At 39.9% G+C, this 23,481-nt stretch overlaps 1 protein-coding gene across 5 annotated transcripts in view; it reads right to left on the bottom strand.

Annotated features, from left to right (window-relative positions):
- Positions 1 to 23,481, bottom strand: part of lrp1bb (low density lipoprotein receptor-related protein 1Bb) — a 374,780-nt gene that overhangs the window by 239,497 nt on the left and 111,802 nt on the right. For all 5 annotated transcript variants that reach the window (XR_011980029.1, XM_072686149.1, XM_072686147.1 and 2 more), the window contains one exon: positions 18,408 to 18,545. Coding sequence is in view for 4 of the 5 variants with exons in the window: in XM_072686149.1 (XP_072542250.1) it covers positions 18,408 to 18,545 (138 nt within the window). In the remaining variant the exon portion in view is untranslated. The remainder of the gene's footprint in view (positions 1 to 18,407; positions 18,546 to 23,481) is intronic.

Genomic DNA, 23,481 nt, shown 5'->3' on the forward strand with positions numbered 1-23,481 from the left:
CTGGAGTGACTGTACATAGTGGCCAGAATATTTCCTAGGCTGGTGATGGTTCTACATTGCGGCTCTGAGCACCCCTTGTAGACTGCCTGGAGTGACTGTATTCAATGGCTTTGAGAACCAGAGGTGGCACATTTAAAAATACCATCAATCCTCTATTTCACTGAATCCAGGCCTGATTCTTCTCATTTTATAGTGAAAAATGTAGTTGTCAGTATTCTAGAAGTGGATTGTGGTTTCTGACAGTATCCACAATATACCCAGAAAACTCACTGTGACACTACTGTAATTTAGCACAATAAGAATGAATTTCCTTACATAGGCCGGCCCTACTATAAGATGTTCATTTAATCTACTATAGAAGCTATGCAAAATGTCTTCAAATCGCTTTGGACAAATCAGAACAACCTCTATGGCATTTTTTCTCTTAGTAAATTCAGTTGATGGCAAACTAAGCAAACTAAGCCAATCAAATCTGAAAACATATTTGTCCTTCTCCTAATAGTGTTATTACCTACTCCCTCTAGCTATACAGATGACCTTTTAAACAGCAGAAATCAATAAGTTAAAAAACCACAAGTTACATGATGGAAGAACAGTATACCCCAAACACAGAGCCTGTTGTTCAAAAGGATGAAGAAACAGTAGAAGTAAGAGTAAGCCATAAAGCTATCAACACAACTTCCATGATCCGATACTAATGACTTTTTCAGTGTAACGTCTATCATTTTAAGATGGGCCTCCTGTTGAGAAGGCCATGCTAACCACATCCTCATTCTATTCATTTTTAGTTGGTAGATTCAAATGAATAATCAATTATGTGGCAAATCAGAAAATTAGTTGATATGATCACCCTATATTCCACAATTGACCATATTCAGTTTACAATCTCCTTCCCACTAACTTGATTATATGCCTGCTAAGAATTTCTCTAGCCATTGTGTGGGGCAGAATAAACAGTGATGGCAAAACTCCAAGATTGTAGAAGGAGGCCACACAGATGGTCTGGCCACTACACTGATAGTAGCATTGCTCCTCCACCCACACCAAACTGGAGCTTGATCAGGAGAGAGAGAGGAAAGGGGGCAGCCCAAATTCCACCTCTCCATATGGACTAATTACAGACTCTGGGGACCTCCATGGCCTTTGTCTCTCCAAGGCCGGCCTTCATCAGACCCTTTCGCTCCGTTCTGGAGTCCTCTAATTAATGTGGGACCAAATTAAGATGCTGACCCGAGCGCACACTGCAGCAATTGGAGATGAAGGCATGTTTAGTAAGCATGTCATGAATTTGCCCCGAAATTAGCATCTGGTTTTATTCTTAGGCCTTATAGGTAAGTCCCACTGGTTCACGAGCCAAGGCTCAAATATGAATATCTCTATTATTCTGTGTACCAACATTTTTGAGCAAAGATTCACTCACTAACCTTAATTATAACAAGAAAAACTGGACCATTTAGTGCAGAGGTTAAAAAAAATGCTGCTTCCTTCTGTTATGACAAGAAAAGAGCATCAAATCACCACATTTTTGCTGTACATTATGTCAAAAAATATTTTTACATCAACGTCTATTAAAAGGTAACCCCCTAAACAGCTTATGGCCTGCTGGCGGACTTCTGTTACCAAATAATAGCCCTACCGGTTTGTACAAAAATACCTGTAGTTACTGAATAATGCATCTTAGTGTGTCTTGCAGTCTTACAGCATTAAGGGGTTAATCAAGTTTCTTCTTTCTGCTATAAACATGCCATTTTGAGATACAAGGCTTTGCTTGAGAGTGACAATATGCTTTTCAGTGCCTATTTACTACTTCTATTTATATTGTTTTCCCACTGTTTGCTTATAATATTGTTCATTATAAGTGCAGAATTCATTTGCACTCATTTCAGTTTCGAGATTAGCTTAGTTTCCACATAGTATCTTTTATCGTGACAGCATCAATCTATCTTATCTCACTTAAATAGCAGTGCTCAACATGGTAGGCTCCTGTTCAAGTTAACATACATTCTGGCTGATTTGATCAGATGTGGGCAGCACTATTGGGATCTAATATGCCTTTAGGACACACTTTTTTATCCAGTTCCTTAAGCTGCTTTAAGAGAAGGCTACGACCACATAACTCTGAACCATAGCATAATATCACAGCAGCCATGACCCAATGGTTCGAGAAGTGGGCTTGCGACTGGAAGGTCACCGGTTTGATCCACTGGACTGGTAGGAAGTGGTGGAGGGAAGTAAAGGAACAGTACTTTCTCCTCCCTCAATATTCATGGCTGAGGATCCCTTGAGCAAGGAACCCAACACCAAATTGGCCCTCAGTGGCTGCTCACTGCTCTGGGTGTGTATGTTCACTGCCAAGAAGCTGAGAAAAAATTCTGTTGCACTGCTGTCATCTTAGCTTTGTAGCTTTGCATGCCTTTGTCTCCCCTCTTGTTTGTGCAGAGGTTGTGTTAGCAGTTCATGCAATAGGAAAGCTCTGTAACTGCTTGGACAGTAAAAAGGACAAGAGCTTGCAGAGGCGTTTGTGGGACAACAATCTCAGCAAGAGATTGATGTTGTAAATGTGTGCAGTATCCTTTTGCAAGCCCCGAAATCTGATTACAAGTGTTCACTGGAGACACACTAGAGACATGAGAGAGAGAGGCTATGCGCCTCACTATACACTTGTGACTGGATCAAGCCTAAGGACGATGCGTTTGGATATCGATGATGATTGACAAGTTTACTGTTTTCTACAGGCATCTACAGTCATATCAGAATATTATGACCATCCCTGGTTTATGATGAACTGGCCCATTATATCAGCTTTACTCACCATATAGGAGCACTCTGTAGTTTAATTACAATTAATTACAGACTGTAGACTGTAGCCTGTAGCATGTTAGTGTGTGTTGCGTTGGTATGAGTGGATCAGACAGCAGTTTTGAACATCTTAGTGTCACTGCTGGACTAATAACAGTCCACCAACCAGAAATATCCAGCCAACAGAGTCCTGCGGGCAGCTTCCTGTGACCACTGATGAAGATCTACGGGATGACCAACACAAATTGTGCAGCAATAGATGAGCTTCTGTCTCTAACTTTACATCTACAAGGTGGACCAACTAGCTAGGAGTGTCTGACACCATCAGCATGTCTCCGGATCACTTCAGGGCTGAGAATGACCCACCACCCAAATAGTATCTGCTCTATGGTGGGCCTGGGGTGTCCTGACCATTGAGAAACAGGGTGAAGGGAGGCTAACAAAGACTAAACAGGGTGAAGGGAGGCTAACAAAGACTATTACCAAAATATTTTTGAATATTATTTAATATGTGATTTTTTATTTATAATATGTTATTTTTATTTTTTATTTTATTTAGCTTTTTAATAGCCTGGAAGCTAAAGGCTGTGTGTGACATAAGTTGCAGCTGACCTTGTGTTTGCATGGGAAGGGTGTTAATATTAATTATCCTGCTAATCATTTTTAGGTATCACCCAGACCTAGATCAGAAGCTAATACCTGACGAGAGCTAAAACCCTGTCTGGTGAGAATAGGGCTATACTACCACCTGGAAAGTTTATAGTCTGCATGTATGTACAGAACATGGATATGCATGTTTAGGCAGTGATTTTACATGTATGTATGTATTTATTTATAACCAGTAACAAACAGATCAGGATTAGGGGCCCTGCAGTAACACTACATTTCTGCTTTTATCTCATAACCACATAATGCACAGAGTTTCAGTGTAGTTGCTGAATAATTCATAGTAGTTGCTGATCAATAGCAGAAAAATAAGTCAGGGTTAAAAGGCTAAAACAGAAGCTGATACGCTAACTGAATAATAAGCTCAAGCCGACGCAGTGCTAGGATGTTAGGCGTCCGTTTAACTGACATCAAATGTTAAACTTGACATTAGATGTCTTCAATCCCCTGGCAGACTAAGCCCACAGATCAGATTTATGTATGTGCTGTCTTGATATCTTGAGCGCTTGATATTTTCATGACAAAGGCATCAGCGTAAATCAGGCGTCACAATTAATTTTTAAATTGAGCCCTGCTAAAGAAGAAATCCCCAGTAACAAGATTAAACCTTGCAAGATTGTTTCCTCCCATTACAAAAAGAGGTACAGATTTGACAGATGACTCAGGCTGTATAAACAGAGGAAGACATCAAAAATTGATTTAGAGACTTGTCACTTTTCAAATACCAGGGTCTGGGAACCAACCACTATTTCCATGGATAAAGACAGAGACAGCGATCAAACTGCACAACTGCCAAACTTCTATTCGGCTTGCCTTCTACTTCTGAATTAAATATGGTAAAAGTCACTTCTACACTTTGGAGATTTAATTAAAATCTGACATATTCTGAATCTCAGTTGCATCATTCTCCCATGCTTTAATAAACAGAGCTTTTTTAAAGTAGGGGGAAAGAGACTGATTTCATGCGATTGCAAATTTTTGTCTACTGAGACACTATATAAACAAGGTTAACCACAATGACATCTTACAAAAGATTCACAACTCACCCGACGTGGTGAAGCGTATATTGTTCTCTTACCCTCAAGCCAGTCTCAATTCTATTCTGTAAGTGATGGGAATTCAGTGTGCATACGTCTTAAAGGTGGCTTTGACTGCTCGTACAAAATAGAAAGGGATCACTTACACTTTCAAACTATCTCAACCGTTTTATAACCCTCCAATGAAATATTCAGAACACAAGTGACAGGCTTTGTCAGTATAGTTCTGGATATATTTAACTGGAATATTCCCCAACATATGAAATACTATTCCTATATCTCCCAGAGTTCTTCTGCACTGTTTCAGATCTTGGGGGAGTGGCTATTTCTGCAATACACTGCACAAATACGATCATGGTTATGGTTTCAGCCATATAGAAAGTTAGCAAATGGTCATCTTACTCCTTTGCAGAGGGTTGACACCTTCCCCCCTTTGTTGCGTGATGACCATAAACCCGCCCCAATGTTGATACTCCAAGTATCCTCACCTTCATCCCCCTCCTACCCCTCCTTAAACTCCTCTTCTTCATCATCCTTTCACCTCCCACAGTTCCCAATGTATGTAAGGTCCCTGAGTTGTACTCATTCATCGCTGTGTGCATCAATAAACTCGTCAAACCCTGAAGATCCAGTCTTCCGACTCCTGAATCTGCCTCCTGTATGCTGAATTTCTAACATTCTAACACCAGAGAGCAAAAAGGGTTAAGGGCCTTGCTCAAGGGTTCAACAGCGGCAGCTTGCCGAGCCCTGGTATTGAACCGACAACCCGGTCGCTGTAGTGTTTATAAAGGGCCAATATTATGGGAAATTAGTTTTTTCCTTAAAAAAAAGCTCTGTCAGTATTGTTACAATTTCAAGACCTAACATTCAGTTCCCTGTCCATACGGTCCATACTCTGAGAATATGCAATGACGAAAGTTTTGAAAGTCATAGTTTCACAGAAACATATATATGTATTTACGTATATCAATCAAAGTCTACTATAGCTTGGCTCCGGTCATTCAAAATGCAGCTTTTTGGAGTGTTTCCATCTCCAAGAGGAACAACACAGAGCAGGCAATCAGTACGGAGCTTATTTTTATTGTATTCACCTTAAAGGTGCAGCACAAAAAACATCATTAAGGAAATACTGGAAGAAAGAAGAGAGGTTGGACAAAAATCATTTAAAAATTAATTCATTTTTTATTTTTCAAATTATTTAAAATCACAAAAATGTTATTAGTGGATTAAATACTCTTAAATAGTGGGAAAAAAAGTTTAATACAATAAAGAATGTGCATACAGTCAAGCCAAAAAGCTTTCTGAAAGTTTTTACCTCAAACATCTACACAGACTCACCAATAATTGTGAAATGAAAATTTTGGAATTTTGCAATTTTATTTTACTGACAAAAATTCCAGGACTGATGCACTGTTTGTTGCAATTATAGTTCTATGGTGTTTTTGGCAAAGAAGCTACAAGCTTGGCACAATTGTTTCATGTGTGATATCCTTGCAAGCTCAGGTTGGATAGGGAGCATCAGTACACAGCCATTTTCAGTTCCTTCCACAGATGTTCAGTTGGATTCAGGACTGGGCTCTGGCTGAGCCACTCAAGGACATTCACAGACTTTCTCTGAAGCCACTACTTTGTTCTCTTGACTATGTGCTTCGGGTTGTTGTCATGTTGGAAGGTAAACCTTCATCCCTATTTTCACAGAACGCTCTAGAGGAAGTTTTCTTCAAGGATCTCAGTGTACGTAGCTGACGTCATCTTTTCCTCTATCGGGACTAGTTGCTGTCCCATTGCTGAATAACATCCCCACATCATGGTGCCCTCACCACCATACTTCATACAATAATCATACTATAGTGATGGCATTAGCCAGGTGTGAGTGGTTTCTGGTTTCCTCCATATGCTTGGTATTCAGGCCAAAAAGTTTAATTTTGTTTTCATCAGACAAGATCATTTTGTTTCTCATAGTTTGAGAATTCTCTAGTTGTCTTTTGGCTGTCATGTGCCTTTTATGAGTGGCTTCCACCTGGCAACTTAACCTATAAAGGCATAATTTGTGGTGTGCTGCCTGGGTGGCTGATCTTCTAAAAGGTTCTCCCATCTCCACAAGGATACGCTGGACCTCGTCACCTCCCTGGCCAAGGCCCGTCTTCCCTGATTGCTTAGTTTGGCTGGGCAGCCAGGTTTAGGATAGATTCCTGGTAGTTCCAAAGGTCTCCCATTTACAAATGATGACGGCCACTGTGCTCTTTGGGACCTGTAAAACTGCAGCAATTTTTCTGTACTCTTCTCCAGATTTATGCCTAGACACAGTCCAGTTTCTGAGGTCTGCAGATAATTCATTTGAGCTCATGGCTTGGAGTTTGCTCGGACATGCACTGTCCACTGTGGGGCCTTATATGGGCAGGTGTTGGCAATGCCCAGTCATGTCCAACCAATTGAATTTACCACAGGTGGACTCCAATTAAGTTGTAGAAACATCTCCAGCAGCATCAGGGGAAGGAAAATGCACTTCAGCTCACTTTTGGGTGTCAAATTAAAAGGTGTGCACATTTGTGTATGTATATCTTTGATTTTTAATTAGGTAGCACAAATGTCTAAAAACTGCTTTCACTCTGTGGGGTAATTTGTGTAGACTTTTGTGACAAAAATGAACTCAATCTACTGTAGATTAAGCATGTACCGTAATAAAACATGGAGAAGGTGAAAGGGGTGTGTAGATAATCTGCCAATGTGCCCACTGGGTTTTTGTTAGTGTGCACAATGTTCTAAAACTTTGAGTAATCATATTATTATTATTATCATTATTATTATTATTATTATTATTATTATTATTATTATTATTATTATTATATTATCAAATTTTACCATTACACTTAAAACTGAAGTTAAACCCTGCTGTTTTTTTTTGTTTTTTTGTTTTTTCAGAAAATAACAAACCAAAAATAAATGGAAAATATAACTAACTGAAAGTACAAACACTGAAATCACACACTGAAAGAAAACTGAATAGAAACTACTGAAAAACAAATAACCAAAAAATGTCCTGACCCAATAGACAAATGTGCACTGGTGTGTATTTATATATATTTAACTCTATCTCTGTAAAATGATGCAACTCAGAGCCAGAATATCTTTTAGATGTGATTTGTTATCGTACACAGTCACAGAAGTGACATGTACCATATTTCACCATATTTAGTTCAAACAACAAGGCAAGGCAAGTTGCTATTCTAGTATATTTTATTTGACATTGACAATCTACTTCACTGTAAGTCAGTCAGTATGTTCACTTGTGCAGTTAAAGGACTGGAAGCAAAGTTAGTCATTAATGCACATCACTAAAATACTGTGTATGGATGGTTGGCTTCTATTAATAACAAGAATTGCAATAAAACACACCATTACATGCACTGAAAACATCCTGTGGGTGCTTGAAACCCTTCAAGCCAGCAAATGCCATTAAATCCAGACTGGAACTCATTCTTTGTGAAATTCCTTAATTCAGAGCTGAGGTGGAGTATCTGTGTCAACTGCAGTAGCATTAATAACATTTCAGCTGCTACCAGGAGTGCTTGCTTGACAAGATTACAAAACGTTTGCCTCAGCTCTTGCCTCAGTTTAATTTAGGTAAACTCTTTTTGTATTCACATAATGTAGCACTAGGCTTGATGTAGACAGGATGCAAAATGTGTTGTTTTTTTGTTGAGAGTCCATAATGAAAACCAAACAGAAAACCAAAAATTAGCTGCCGAAAACCAAGAACTACAAACAGACTTGGAAAATTGAACAGACATAGAACATTTAATCCAATGTAAACGGAACATTGAGACACAGGTGGGGCAAGGGCGGAGACAACAAACAGAGAGCTCATGCCCCGGGAGCACATGAAGAAAAGCACACAAAGGAACACAGACAAAGACAGATGGAGGGCAGGACAAGGTGCTACAGAAGTCCAATCCCTAATGCACAGCTCCTGGGGCACAAAACAACACACCCCTGGGGCTGGCCCAGGGTAGAGGCTTTAAAAACAGAGAAAGACTACTGGTCACAGGACTGGACAAGGAACGGGACAGATCAAGGGACTCTGGACGGTGCAGGAGATGAGACATGGGACAGGACAAGATACGGTCTTGGTACACCGGCAGGGTACTGGGATACTGAACAGGTATAACAGCGGTTTTTGAATGGGGGACTGGACAAGAGGCAGGGTTAAAAGGGAGATCGGAGAAAAGACAGGATGGAAGACAGTGATGGGGTTGAGGAATAAGACAGTAACCGTAACAGGGAGAGATGCAGAGGCAGAGACATAAACAGCGACAGGGCTCAAAGCAAGACCAGAAACATGGCTAAGAGTAGACACAAGGGGAAATGTCAGGCAGGAGACTGAGTGGCTGGCCTGGCACCCCTGTCTGGGTCCTGCCTTCACCGGAGCAGGTCTGAAAGCCAGCATTGCACTGGCACTGGAAGGGCCTGATGGCGCCATTGGCAGGGGAGTGGTATTGAAGTGGATAACCTAGGGGACACCACTGGATCTGGAGACTGGGTGGCAGACACTACAGCTGGAGGGACAGGAGAATGGGTATTAGGGCGCTGGAGCTGGCAGTGCAGCAGACTTGGGGGACACAGGCATGGCGATAAACTCAAGGTTTATGGGCAGGGCAGGGCAGGAGACCCCTGGGGCTTTTTAGGCAGGCATTGAAGTGCCGGTGCTCTCTTGTGCACTGGGTGGAGCCTTCAGGGCAGGCATCAATATGCCAGTCATTTCTTAACCTGCAGCGACACCTTTAGTGGCAGGTAAGCCTGCTGCGATGGACTCCAAACCCACTGGGCTACTGTCAGCATGGCTTCACTGAACAACAACAGTGGAGAGTGGAGTTTGATAGCCCCTCTTTTGCTCTGAGCCTCATCAGCCTCCGCAAGGCCTGCCGCAAGTGAAGCACATTAAAGGCCGCTAAATGACACAAGGGATTTTGTTCTAACTACTGTGGATTGAGATTTTTTTGCCTTTACAATCTAGTTTCTCATGCAATGCCAGTATAAAAATAATCCTCTTTTTCTGGACCTTTTTAAATGAGGTCCAGGAATGAGGGGGCAGGGAAAACAGGGGGGAATCTTGGCCCAAATGGATTAAAGAATAACCAAACGTGACTGTTTCCCTGTAATTCATTGGATTGGTTTAGTTTCAGTATGTAAAGTATTGCCTCACTGCTGACCACATGGCTTGCAATATGGCTCAGGAATAAGAAGTCAGCTCTACAGGCAGAAAAACAGAAAGAAACAGAGGGATGTCGGGAAGGACATTTTCTGGCTCAAAGACCACAGACCAAAGTTTTTAAAACTGTATAATTTCCCCACACAATATGCCTCAAGTTCTGCCTCTCAATTCTACCTAGCTCGCCATTAAGGACTGTTTTGATTGGAATCAGGCTCCTTAAAGAGCAAAAAAAAAATGCTGCATTGCTTGTGTACATCCAAGACACTGTAAGCTACCTATTAAGCACTGCATTCTTCTTATTTTTATAGGTTTCTGACTTTCCCATTCTTCTTAGTAAGATGGCAGGAGCTGTGTTCTGCTAAGAGCAACAATCTGGTCCATCTCCGTTTTCATTGATTATACAAGACAGGCTGACGTCTCAGATAAAATAAAGTGCAGGGATTTAACAGTAAAAGTCTTGAAAAGAAAATGAGCAACATACAATGACAGGAGCCGTCAATAGCACTTTATTTCACCATGTGATTCTGAATTTAATAAACATGGTAATGGTTCAGGTTTTGGGGGTTTTCTTAGCTATAAAAATGGAAAAGAGAGCAGGACATGACTTGTGCTACATTCACAGATATTCAGTTTTGGATGGGAGACCATTCTTTTCACTGGTGCCCTGGCCCTGGAGGGTACTGTTTGTTTGTTTGAATTGGCGGTAATGAAGTTAATCAAGTGAGATAATTGAATGCTGTTGAGAGGCAGAGAGAGGGAGGGAAAGTACATGCGCAACATTGTATTTCATTACTTACAAGGGCAGCATTATCTATTAATAACTGGATCCCTCCTCAAATACGAAGGGCAATTTGTATCCCTATGAAAATGTATGCCCGATTTCTAACAGGTTTATTTAAGATAATGTGTTTGTTTGTTTGCTTTTACACAAACATGGAAACAAGACATCCATTTAGTGAGAATGCATCCAAAATGCATGAGTCATGCGGAGATGTTTATGTACACCAAACAAATCTAATCTACAGGAATAATCTAATGTCACGTTTTATAGCAATTTAAAGTTTCACCAGGCATGTCTGAAGTTCTTAAGGCTATTAATTCCACTTGTGTGCTTTATTTGACCTCTAATAAAAAAGCCTATTTGCGGATAAAATCTGAAAACTCACAACTAGAGAGATATGGTGTGCTAAACGTCTAAAGGTATCCAGACCCCCCTTCTGTTTAGTCGGTTCAGCTTCTTTATGGTACACCCACAGGCATTCAGCTGTGCACAGACAGCTGGTATAATTTATGTAGACAAGCAATGCTAGTAGAATGGGATGCTGTGGAACAGCCAAGTGAGAGCTTAAGGTCACCACCATGCCCAACGCCAAATGTTGACTACAGGGGTATGGGTATGGGGTTTGAGCTGGAGTGGCTTTTCTGATCCAAAACTAAATCATCAAACATCAGTACCTGACCTCACTAATGCTCTAACTGCTTGATTCACAAATCTTTACACCTGTGTTACAGTATCTATTATAAAGCCCTCCCAAAAAAGCTCATGGTATTATTGGAGCAAAGGTGGACAAACTCCTGACCAGGTGTCTACAAACTTCTATATATACCTTGTGAACTTCATTTGTATGCGCTGCAGTTAGAGGATTCAGAAGTCTTAAGGGAAGACCTTTTGCAGTTGCATCATTTCAGCTCCTCAAATGCAAGAGCTTAAGCCATGTTTACAGCTGAAGTAAGTTCAGGCTCTACAACGACCAGGATTATTAAGGTTACTGCAAGTTGATTACAAGCGTATCTGTTTGCTGGAATGGCTGTTCACCCCTCCTGACGAGACCCACGCAGCCACATAATAAGAACAGAAGAGATCTGTTAGGGTACGAGGGTGCTGGAAAAAGGGTCAGCCTGCTTCTGATGAGAAGGCAGCCATCAGGTATCCGATTTCTGATACAAATTGTGTTTATTCCCTACAAATGTTTTGCTGTCAAGGAGAGAAATCTTCCTATGTGTGATATCTCTCTCTCAACTGGCTTCTGTAGTAATACAGCACACCTGCCATTTCCATTACTTCAAGACGGTGTTGGGATTCAAGTTGGTGGGGGGGGGGGTGAAAACTGTCCTGAATTTCATTTTTTTAACTTGTTTTGATAAGTAATATCAAGATCGAAAGAAAGAAGATGGGCTGCTGTCACATGAGCCTGAAAGTATTTATTTAGCACAGGATCACAGACACAAAACCGTTATCACTGCAGATAATTGTGAGATTGAAGAAACAGGAAGGGCCAATAATGGGAACTCACACTGCCTCTCAAGATGTCCTTTCACAAACTTCCCTGTTGCTGTTAAATAATTACCTTCACGCTGTTAATTAGAGAGAGCTCATAAAGGTTCATTACGGATAGCTGAACTGAACTGCTGAACAACGTGTAATCAGGTGTAGGTAGCTATTTAGTGTACTTACCAAATCCATCACTCATGTCACAAGAAACATCAGCTAACAGCTCATTTTTGAAGCACCGCTAAAAATAACGCTGTTAATTCCTCAGTCCGTGGAATGATAGCTGGGCAAAAGCAGTCATGATTAAGGGTCTTATGAAGTGGAATTTTCACAGTGTGATCATGCTGTTAAGAAAAGAAGAAAAAATAAAAACAACAACAAAAATAAAAACATGGTTAAACATTATCCTGATATTTACATATGCAAGAAGATGGTGAAAATCACTGGGATTTTTTTGGCCTATAAGAGGCAATTTTCTCTTACTTACTGACTGAGTGACTAACTGACTGACAAAGCTTGTTGAAATGTTGAAATCTTAGGTTAGCTGAAAGTTGGGTGTCCTTGCTTGAAATACTATTGTATTACTATTTTATTGTAGCAATAGCTTGTCGACTCAACATTAATACCATGGCATTAGAGCACACTGGCAACCAGTTTTGCCCAGCATCGCTACCGCGCCGTCTGCCAGCCTCTTCCAGCATCGCTACCACAATGTTAGTCATAAGCCTTAAGGGCCCTTGATATCCAAAAACTAGCAAATATGTAGTCTACATCTTAAGGCTCTGAGGGCAAGGCATGAGTCCTTTACAAAGCAGAGTCACATGAAATGGCTCATTTTATGCCACAGAACATTTTTTACAATAACCAGCAGATATTTTGGTCCCAAACTTCCCACTGTTGAAATGCCGTTAATGATTCTATGCAGCCAATGGCAGCCCGGCAAAACTAGGCTGGTCTGTATTATTTTTGGGGGGTTGTTTTTCCACGCAAACTCATTTTCCAGAATTTCTGGAATTTGACACACACAATTATATTTTGGGGGCATTTAACTGTAATAAAGGGCTATGGCTGTTTCAAGTTACCATTAGGAAAGGCCAGGTGATGCAATTTTTAAAGCTCTATATATACTCCCAGCATATATTGTCCCAGCAGCCAGGAACTCCTCTAGGCAGCTGCCTAACACTATGAACATTAAAATAATACATTTTACAGAGAAGCCGGAAAAGGCTATAGTAAACAGCATTTTTACAGTTTTACAGGAGGCACACGCTGGAGGTTTTGCCATGGCCCTCACAGTGCAGAAACCTAAACATAATTGAAAATCTACATTCAAGACGGCCCACAGAAATAGAAGCCTTTTGCAAAGATGATTGGGCGAAAATCTCCCAAAGAAGAATTGAAAGAGTCTTAGTTGCTACAAAAAGTGTTTAAGAGCTGTGATACTAGCCGAGGGGGTGTTGCTAAGCACTGACCATTGAGGGTGTCTAAGCTTGAGCGGAGAGGAAAGGCTCCAGGCTGAAGCCACTGGTTTAATGACCAAAAGATGTAGAAGAAAGACGGCGGAAACACAGTTAGGCTGACACCACAACAGCCATAGTTGTGATGAAGCTACATGCAATATTCCAACCTCTGTAGACACCTCCAACTTGTAGAGACTTTACACTAAGATCAATTGAAGCTCAACACAAGGCTTTTCTCTCCACCTTTCCAGCACCAGGACTAGCAGTGAGGATGCGATTTCTGCACTCTGTTAAAGTAAGAAAGCTGCTCTTTGAGCTGAGGCAGTATTTCAGTGTTTCCATTTCCTAATGACCACAAGCAACCTATGCTAAAACAAACACCAAGAAACAAACAAACAAACAAATTCGCTTGTCTGTTTTTGTTCCTAATAACCTCACAGTGCTTTAAGGACCTAGAAGACGTAGAAGAAAGAAGACATAAACGGGTTTTAATTAGTACTGCAGGAATGTCAGCCATGAGATAAGTGTCTGGATGTAGACCACGACTCACTGCGAAACATGGAACTGTAACAGCATTAATAATGATATATCTACATCTTCCCCAACCTGTGAAGAACGTACACTAAGCTTAATTGAAGCTTAACACTGTCTATCCACCTGTCCAGCACCAGGACTAGCGGTGATGATGGAAATTTTGCACATTGCCAGTTAGCCAGGTGGCAGACTAGCAAAAACAACAAAAAAAGTTGATCATTCTTCACAAAAAAAAAAGCCCGTTCTGCTCTCCTCCAGAGGACACATGATTAAAATAAAGTACACCGAAGTTTGATGAAGGTGAAACAGAATACTTTCTCTGTCTTCCATATGGGCACGGTTTTGTGGAATGTTCTCCTGGGATTCATTATGTATATTCATTACGAGAGGCGGAAAGAAAGTTGCAACAAAGACCCAGCTGCTACGCTCCAACTTCTCTACGGTGACCCCAATTCTCGCCGTCTTCCAGCATGTGCATTCCGCAGGTGTGTGAGCGTGTGAGGTGAGAAAAAATAAATAAAGTATGTCCCCGCTTGAACTGCGCGGTGGCCCCGAGTTACTGATTCAATTATCACACTTCATTAAGTCCACCCTGACGCTTACGTCACCGCATGCTTAAGTCACCCAGCCAACAGCTAGCCGCCAGCAACCCCACAGAGACTGGCTACCTTCACACTCCACAATAACATTTCCAATAGCTTTAAAGTACAGCGTAATAACCAGTGATTTCATTTCCCCCACAAGAAGCAACACACCACCCCACACCACCGGATGAAAGGCTGCAGTTTTCCAGTCTGCTCAGTGCACTGTGAGAAACAGCAGGTTCTGACAGCTCACCCAAAGTTGGGGTTTGGAAAGTAGACGTGCCTGAAACGGAGCTCAGGAACAGAATAAAAAAAACAACAAATCGGTTCCCTTTGAGCTGAAGCAGGATTTCAAAGTTTCCGTTCCCTAATGAGCGCAAGGAACCTCTCCTATAACAAACAGCAAAAAACAAACAACACTCGCTTGTCTGCTTTAGTTTATAATTCATCCTGGGTCGTACATCTGCAGTGTAGGACTGTCAGAAAAGGCAACAGATATGATGTAACTATGGCTTTAGACACTGAGTGTATGCTAAACAGTAAAATTAAATGATGAGGAAAATTAAAGAATGATAGACATGCTATTTATCCACAATTTTTGGTTTTGGTTTAAGTTTTAAAGGCAGACTAGGGTTTAATCGTCAATCACTATGGTGGCTTTAGCATTGCAATTGCAATATTAGCATCAATACCACTCTGGCCGTCACCCTCGCCCAGCATTATTACCGTGGCGTTAGCATTGCTACCACACTGGCGACGCTCTCGCTGTGTTAGCAACACTGTCGTGCCAGTTGGGTTTACCATACAGGCCCCATGTTATCTGGGGAAAGTTGCTCTGGATAAAAGTGTCAACTTGTTTTTATTTGTATGTAAATGCATATTTAATATATGACGGATCAATATATCACTAATCTTGACAGGTAGTTTTTCAATAAATGAACCTAGTGGAGCTGACTGTTATTACATTATTATCACATTAGTTAGGTTATCTATCTATTTATTTATTTATTTATTTTTTATATCTAATTGTATTTACAATGAGGAAGAACTAAATGAACCTACACACACAACACCGCTGGTCTACATATTTATCCATTTTACTATTGGTATAGTAACTTAGTTAGAACAATAACTTGGTAGCATAATAACTAAGTCTGGACCTTAGTCACCCAGCCTTCCCGCACACATTTGCACATGTACATATTGTGTATGTTTTGTACATATATGTGTATATTTTGTATTTACTGTTTTCATACTTATTGTCTGTGCAAGCCGTCTAGTGTTTCATCTATTGTCCTTGTACTACTGTATCATGTCCTACCTATCCTGCACCGCAGACTTAGCCTAACAGTGTTTCGTCATACTGTACAACCCTGTGTTAGTATAATGACAATAAAGTTGAACTGAATTGAATAAAACTAAAAGGTTCATGTCGGGTTATCTGTGGTGATGTAACTAACTTCCAGTTGACCTAACTTTTGAGTTTTCTGGTTTAGTGTTTGATGAGTGTTTAATATCACTCATATCACTTCATTCGTCAACCTGGTTTGGCGCTGTGGTTTGAAAACAGGGTTGTTGAAGGTAAGACTGCCAGGTAAAAAGAGGAAATGAGTGCGTGAGGATGTATTGCCCCGGGCTTTGGTTACTTAATTAGCTGTATCTAAAAAAACAAACCAATAGAGGAGGAGAACAATGAGTGTAATGTTGCTTAATGTTTCGTAACACTGTAGGATAACTTCCTGTGATACATCACTGTTTCCCGTAAACACCGCTCACTTTATTTCCCATCCTGACGAGCCCAAACTTTATCTCCCTCTCCCGTTCTGTCCGCGTGCACTGGATCAATTGCTCAGTCTGCTGGGGGATTATTGGAGTTTTTTGGAGTAGAAGTTGTTTCAAAGTAAGATCTTCCTTCAGGGGGAGGCAGATCTTTTCTAGGTGGGTGTTGGGCTATGAGGCAGGAGACAAAACTCAAAAATAAATCTAGAACAGCGGCGTCAAAATCGACTAGGTAGAGCTAGCCAGCTGAATTCCTCCAAACTCTTCTCACAATGAAGAAACACTTTCAATTATGGATTTGGAGCAAAATGCTGCTCTAAGAAAGGAAACAACAATTTGCTGCTCTTACAGCAAAACAATTCCCCTTAATTCGCTCTGACACTGTAATCCGCTCTGCCTCTTATGGGTCACTGGCTACATTTCAGGCCGGCATCAGATCAAAGGGCAGTATCAGCAGCTCATGGCCCAGCCCAGGTGGACGCCACACTCCTCCAGTTCACCAAAGGTCACAACGCTGGCCAGTCTGAAGCGGGTATCCACAGCTAACGGGCATCCACCCAGAGAAGCCTGCTGAGTCGGCATTGTCATCTCACAGAGGCCAGGTGGCTCCACCTGCTTGTTATTGTGGCTTAAATGATTGTAAACAACAGTAGACTGTGTCCAACATCGCACCTGCTGCTCTTGACCTGCTGTGCTTTTCGTCCTGTAACCTTGGCCATTTGTGGGCCAGTATGTAGAACATGCCAGTTTTAACATGAATAAAAACTGCTGGCCGCAAAACAGTCAGTGATGCAGGAAGCAGGGGTGCTAAAGGTGTTTCCCATACTTGTTCAAATACAAATGTATGGTCTATTAATGATATAAATTGTATTAATCATATAAACAAGCATTACTGATGTTTGAAACTGAAAATAACACATTATTATTATTATTATTATTATTGTTATTTTATTGTAAAATATATTTAATTTCATATAAAACAAAAACAATGTTATATCAAGTCATAGTTAACTGACTTTCAACTGCAGTAAATGAAAGCATATTCCTGTTGGCTGCTTTAGGGCATGTTTAGTTAACCACAGTCAACAGTGTATGAAGAGGCTGAAGGCTAATTCTGTGCCCTGGGGAAATGCAGGTGTAACATTGTTTAAAAAACTGCCAGTGTTATTTTTAATCTGTCCTTTAAATCCCAATTTCTATTTTTTTCTGGCAGTTTTTATTGTTTACATTTTGTCAAAATATAAAAAATATATATATTGTTTTTGTTTTTTTGTTGTTGTTCTTTTTTTATAGTAAATCTGGAATTTATGGGATACATACTTTGAATGAAATAAATAAAGAAATGTATTTTGTATTTTATATAAATTGCATTTCTTGATTAATCAACCAGTCAAATTACTTACATGAATGGATTCCCTTTAATTAAATTTAACCTCTTTACACTGACTTACATTACTAACAGTTGAAAATGTTTTTGCCTTTTCCTGAAAATGTAACATTTTTTCCATTTTTATGTCATAACCATAACCATATCTTCTGTGCACTGAACCCGTTTAACACACTATTCCCCAGATATGAAGCTATATACCTAATAGGCCCAGCCACAACATCCTAACTATGGTGGATTTCCGTATGTCCCCACTGAAAAATATGGCCAGATGATGATGATCAGCACACACTCAAAGCTGTGTCCAAACCTTTGACTGGTACGGTTTATCATCTCTATAAAACAAACCCTGTATCTCGTTGTCGCTGTTCAAGAGAAAGAAAATACCTTCGTAACTTTGGAAGTCAATGAAAGTCAATGTAAAAATATTTTATTCCACGTCATTTTAGATCATTTCTATTGAGCCATCCATCATGAAATTGTGACACATTGTGAAGTACAACTGTCAAATTCAAGATAAGTCAAAAAGTGGAAACGGCCAAAATGGAGATACGGGAGTTTCGCTTGACAGTGACGATATGTTGCTTACAATTTCATCAGCCTCAGCTTAAAATGCCTCCCTGCGTCCCTCACTGTGTATCTGCAGAGTGAAAGTTAATGTAAAGTCAGTGTCCTACCTCTACAGTGAACTCCTTCATCAAAGCCATCCGGACAGTCTTTGGCTCCGTTACAGAGCTTGTTGAAGTGAATGCACTTTCTTGTTCCAGTGCATTGTATGTGATTGAGGGGACATCTGACTATCACTTCTGAAGCACCTAGGGAAGAGATCATAAAAAAGGGGGTTTAGCGCTGTAGGAAGCCTGGATCACATTAGAATTAGGAAGAGAATTACATGAACACACATCCAGAACATCCAGAACATTTTCAAAGTCAGCAGTTAAGCTGCATCACATCCACAGTTTTTTTTTTTTGTTGAGCAAATCATTATTCTTAATTCATCTTGAAAGACAGGCAATATGTTAGTCAAGGATTCCAGCATAAACCACAAAACATCAACATCAGCATTATTTATATCAAGGGTAAAATCATCTGAGTATAGGGTTCCTTCCACCGTTGCTGTTCTTTTTTCTTTTCTCCAGAGTAATGAAAATGGGTTTCTCATTTACTGAGATGTCTATCCTCTTTCTCATCCTTATACATCTTCATTTTGCATGGCAGCCAATACATTGTCTACTGTAGAATAGCTAATGTGACTGTTGGCAAGCTTTGATTCTGGACAGACCACTCTTAACACTTATAGTCCATAATCATTGTCTAGAGACGATGACTGTTTTGCGTTGGCATTTTCATTCAGGATGGGGAAATTCAGAAAGCTAGACAAAGCGCTTGATCTGAAAGTGGATTCTTTCATAGTTGCATGACGTGGAAGTAAGCAAACATGCAACACAAACCTCCAACGAACTTCTTTGACTCATAATGACAATTTTTGGAACTATGTAGAATCTTTTTTTAAAACGTTCTATGAAGAACCATCCACAAAAAGGCTTTCCACCAATGTGAAAAACCCTTTAACCAGGTTACAGAAGCACTATGTTGTCAGGGTTGAATGTATAACCAAGTAAAGAACCCTTGGAGATGGGTATATTTAAAACAGTATTCAGATTGGTAACCATGCAAAATATGTGGCAAATTAATAGTCCTACTCATAAAGTCACCATGGCCATGATCCACTTGCTTCATTTTCACGCATGCCCTCAGTAAAAGCCCATCAAAATCAACATGTTAATGAGCTAATGTATATTAACAGCAAGTGGCCAGTAGCTGTAATCTTTTTTTTTTTTTTTGAAAAATGAAATAAAAAAGAACTGCATTCAATTGAGTCATATATTTAATACTGATTTATGCATTAGTGTGCTATGAATTCCATCTCATGTACCTGAACAGCTGTAGTTGCAATGACTGTCAATAAGGTCAATGCAAACAGAATGGTATTAAAATATACTAAAATATGAGTTAAAATTAGTAATTAATTAATAACTGTTGGTGTATGAGCATTATTGGTTGATAACTTGCAGGTGTGACCAGGCCTGTTTAAGAAATTTGTACAGGCTTTCTCTCAAAAAGGTTCATCCTTTGTTGTGTTTTGAATTGCTAATGGCACACGCTAAAATTCCCTGCACATGCATATGATCCCCATATGTTACTCAAACAGTAAAACAGGCAGAAACTCCATATAATACAGTGGGGAGAACAAGTATTTGATACACTGCTGATTTTTCAGGTTTTCCCACTTGCAAAGCATGTAGAAGACTGTAATTTTTATCATAGGTACTCTTCAACTGTGAGTGATGGAATCTAAAACAAAAATCCAGAAAAATACATTGTATGATTTTTAAATAATTAATTTCCATTTTATTGTGGGAAATAAGTATTTGATCATCTATCAACCAGTAAGAATTTTGGCTCTCACAGACATGTTACTTCTTCTTTAAGAAGCCCTCCTGTTCTCCACTCATTACCTGTATTAACTGCACCTGTTTGAACTCGTTACCTGTATAAAAGACACCTGTCCACACACTCAATCAGTCAGACTCCAGCATCTCCACAATGCCCAAGACCAGAGAGCTTTGTAAGGACATCAGGGATAAAATTGTAGACCTGCACAAGGCTGGGATGGGCTACAGGACAATAGGCAAGCAGCTTGGTGAGAAGGCAACAACTGTTGGTGCAATTATTAGAAAATGGAAGAAATGCAAAATAACGGATAATCTCCCTCGGTCTGGGGCGCCATGCAAGATCTCACCTTGTGGAGCATCAATGATCTTGAGGAAGGTGAGGAATGAGCCCAGAATTACACGGCAGGACCTGGTCAATGACCTGAATAGAGCTGGGACCACAGTCTCAAAGAAAACAATCAGTAACACTCTACGGCTTCAAGGATTAAAATCCTGCAGTGCACGCAAGGTGCCCTTCCTCAAGCCAACGCATGTCAAAGCCCGTCTGAAGTTTGCAAATGACCATCTGAATGATCCAGAGGAGGAATGGGAGAAGGTCATGTGGTCTGATGAAACAAAAATAGAACTTTTTGGTTTAAACTCCACTCGTCATGTTTGGAGGAAGAAGAATGATGAGTACAACCCCAAGAACACCGTCCCAACCGTGAAGCATGGCGGTGGAAACATCATTCTTTGGGGATGCTTTTCTGCAAAGGGGACAGGACGACTGCACCGTATTGTGGGAAGGATGGATGGGGCCATGTATCGTGAGATTTTGGCCAACAACCTCCTTCCCTCAGTAAGAGCACTGAAGATGGGTCGTGGCTGGGTCTTCCAGCATGATAACGACCCAAAATACACAGCCAGGGCAACTAAAGAGTGGCTCCGTAGGAAACATCTTAAGGTCCTGGAGTGGCCTAGCCAGTCTCCAGACCTGAATCCAATAGAAAATCTTTGGAGGGAGCTTAAAGTCCGTGTGGCCCAGCGACAGCCACGAAACCTGAAGGCTCTGGAGGAGATCTGTATGGAGGAGTGGGCCAAAATCCCTGCTGCAGTGTGTGCAAACCTTGTCAAGAACTACAGGAAACGTCTCATCTCTGTAATTGCAAACAAAGGTTTCTGTACCAAATATTAAGTTTCTTTTTCTGGTGTATCAAATACTTATTTCCCACAATAAAATGGAAATTAATTATTTAAAAATCATACAATGTATTTTTCTGGATTTTTGTTTTAGATTCCATCACTCACAGTTGAAGAGTACCTATGATAAAAATTACAGTCTTCTACATGCTTTGCAAGTGGGAAAACCTGAAAAATCAGCAGTGTATCAAATACTTGTTCTCCCCACTGTATAACTGCAATGCTGTTCATCCATAATCTTACCTTACATAACTTATTTGTGAATCTGGTCCCATTTGTATTTATTAGGGGTGGGTGAAAAATGAATGTAACAGAGCATGGCAGTAGTGTGGGTGAAAAAGCAGGTACAAAAATTCTAATGATCACTATTTCATAAATCCTGTTTACAACATGTACTAACCCTCATCCCATACACGAGAGAACTTGGTTCAACCTCCCACCCAGACAGGAACATTGCTGCTTAACCATTAATAGATCCTGAGCAATGCTTCCAATGTTACATTCACCTACAACTGCTCCGAACAAGAATATAGTGCTGTGTCCAATGAAAACCATGTATCTCCATATTTTGTCTGTTTTCTCCATGGTTTTAACTCTGTAGGTGCTCTGCACACTGTGTGAATAATTCAGGATAAACAAACCAATAGAAATGCTCTTAATGACTTATTTTGCCTTCTCCTTTAAAGTCACCAACTTGGAGATACATGTTTGTAATTGGACAGAGACGATATATTAAATATGTAAACCTGCAAAAACAGAGAAAAAGCAGAGAATGTAGGAAGAACCTTTATTAAAAAGCTTAAGATCTATTTTACACTGTTCAAAAGCAAAAATCACAAAACTTCTTAAACCTTGAATGATTTCTTTTTTGATCTGCCCCCTTATGGTTAAACGTGTTATAAATTCTGAGATGCTGTAGCCTTTCTATCAGCTTGAACCTGATAGATCTCGGTTATCTCGGTTAACACTATGTATATGTGTTGTATATGTATACTTTGTGTTGAAATTAATTTTTTATTATTTTTATAAAATGTAGTTTTACTTTTGGAAGCTGAGTTTAAATATATATATATATTTTATATGTATTCATAATTCTTTAATATAATACTGCTAAAGTGGGACATGCATGGACATATGTGGATACTTAAGTATACCTTTGAAGTATTTAGTTTCCTCTCAGTGTGCATAAATAAATATGGGTATGGCTGATATCTGTGCCTATCAAACTTCCTCCTCATGGGGTTGAAACCTCTATTGGCCAAAAATATTATCACTACTAACAGTTATAATCATTACTGATGACACGTAAAAGCACAATATTGAAAACAAAAAAAAACTGTAAGATATAAAGCCCTATAAACTGCATCAGGACAGACATTGAAGACCTGCTACTATTGCAATGACCCTGTAAAAATGGTGCATCATTTCAACATACTAAATACTTTGTAGTAACTAAATCTAAAAGGTTTTATTTAACCCAACTAAATCCATTAAATGAAACAAAGCAAAGTACAATTTTACATCTGTGCAAATCTAAAAAAACATGCACTGTACACTGGCATCTATTCCAACTACAAAAAAAAAAAATCAATATTAAACATGGAGCTTCATGTCATTTTCACAGTGACATAATTGACCAGCTGAAACCTTTATGTTCAGCAGTGACTTAAATATGAGCTCCATATCCTGAGCTGTGTCCTACTCAAGGTGAAAATGTAGTGTAGCTTAAAATAGTCCCATACTTGAACTTCATCTTGCAGTAAGCTATGTGAAAATAGTCTAACCTCAGTGCAGCCAACAAATATCAGAGGCTACACTGAATGCTCTGCCCAAACATGTATAGCAGGTGTATTGCTTTTCTTGTGGCTATGACCTAGACAAGGAATTGCATAAGAAAACACATTCAATGTTTGTTTTAGGGGAAATTTCTCAGACCCAGACTAAGACTAGACATGTTTCCAATGGTTTCCAATCGAATCATTACTAGTGTTACTTTTTTTTAGTGAAGTCCAGTCAATTTAAGTAGTCTTCTTGTGTTCATTTCTCAATATACTGTTTATGGACAAAAGTATTGGGACACCTGTTCATTCATTGTTTCTTCTAAAAGCAAGAGTGT

The sequence above is a fragment of the Salminus brasiliensis genome, chromosome 8, assembly GCF_030463535.1.
Source record: "Salminus brasiliensis chromosome 8, fSalBra1.hap2, whole genome shotgun sequence".
NCBI lineage: Eukaryota > Metazoa > Chordata > Actinopteri > Characiformes > Bryconidae > Salminus > Salminus brasiliensis.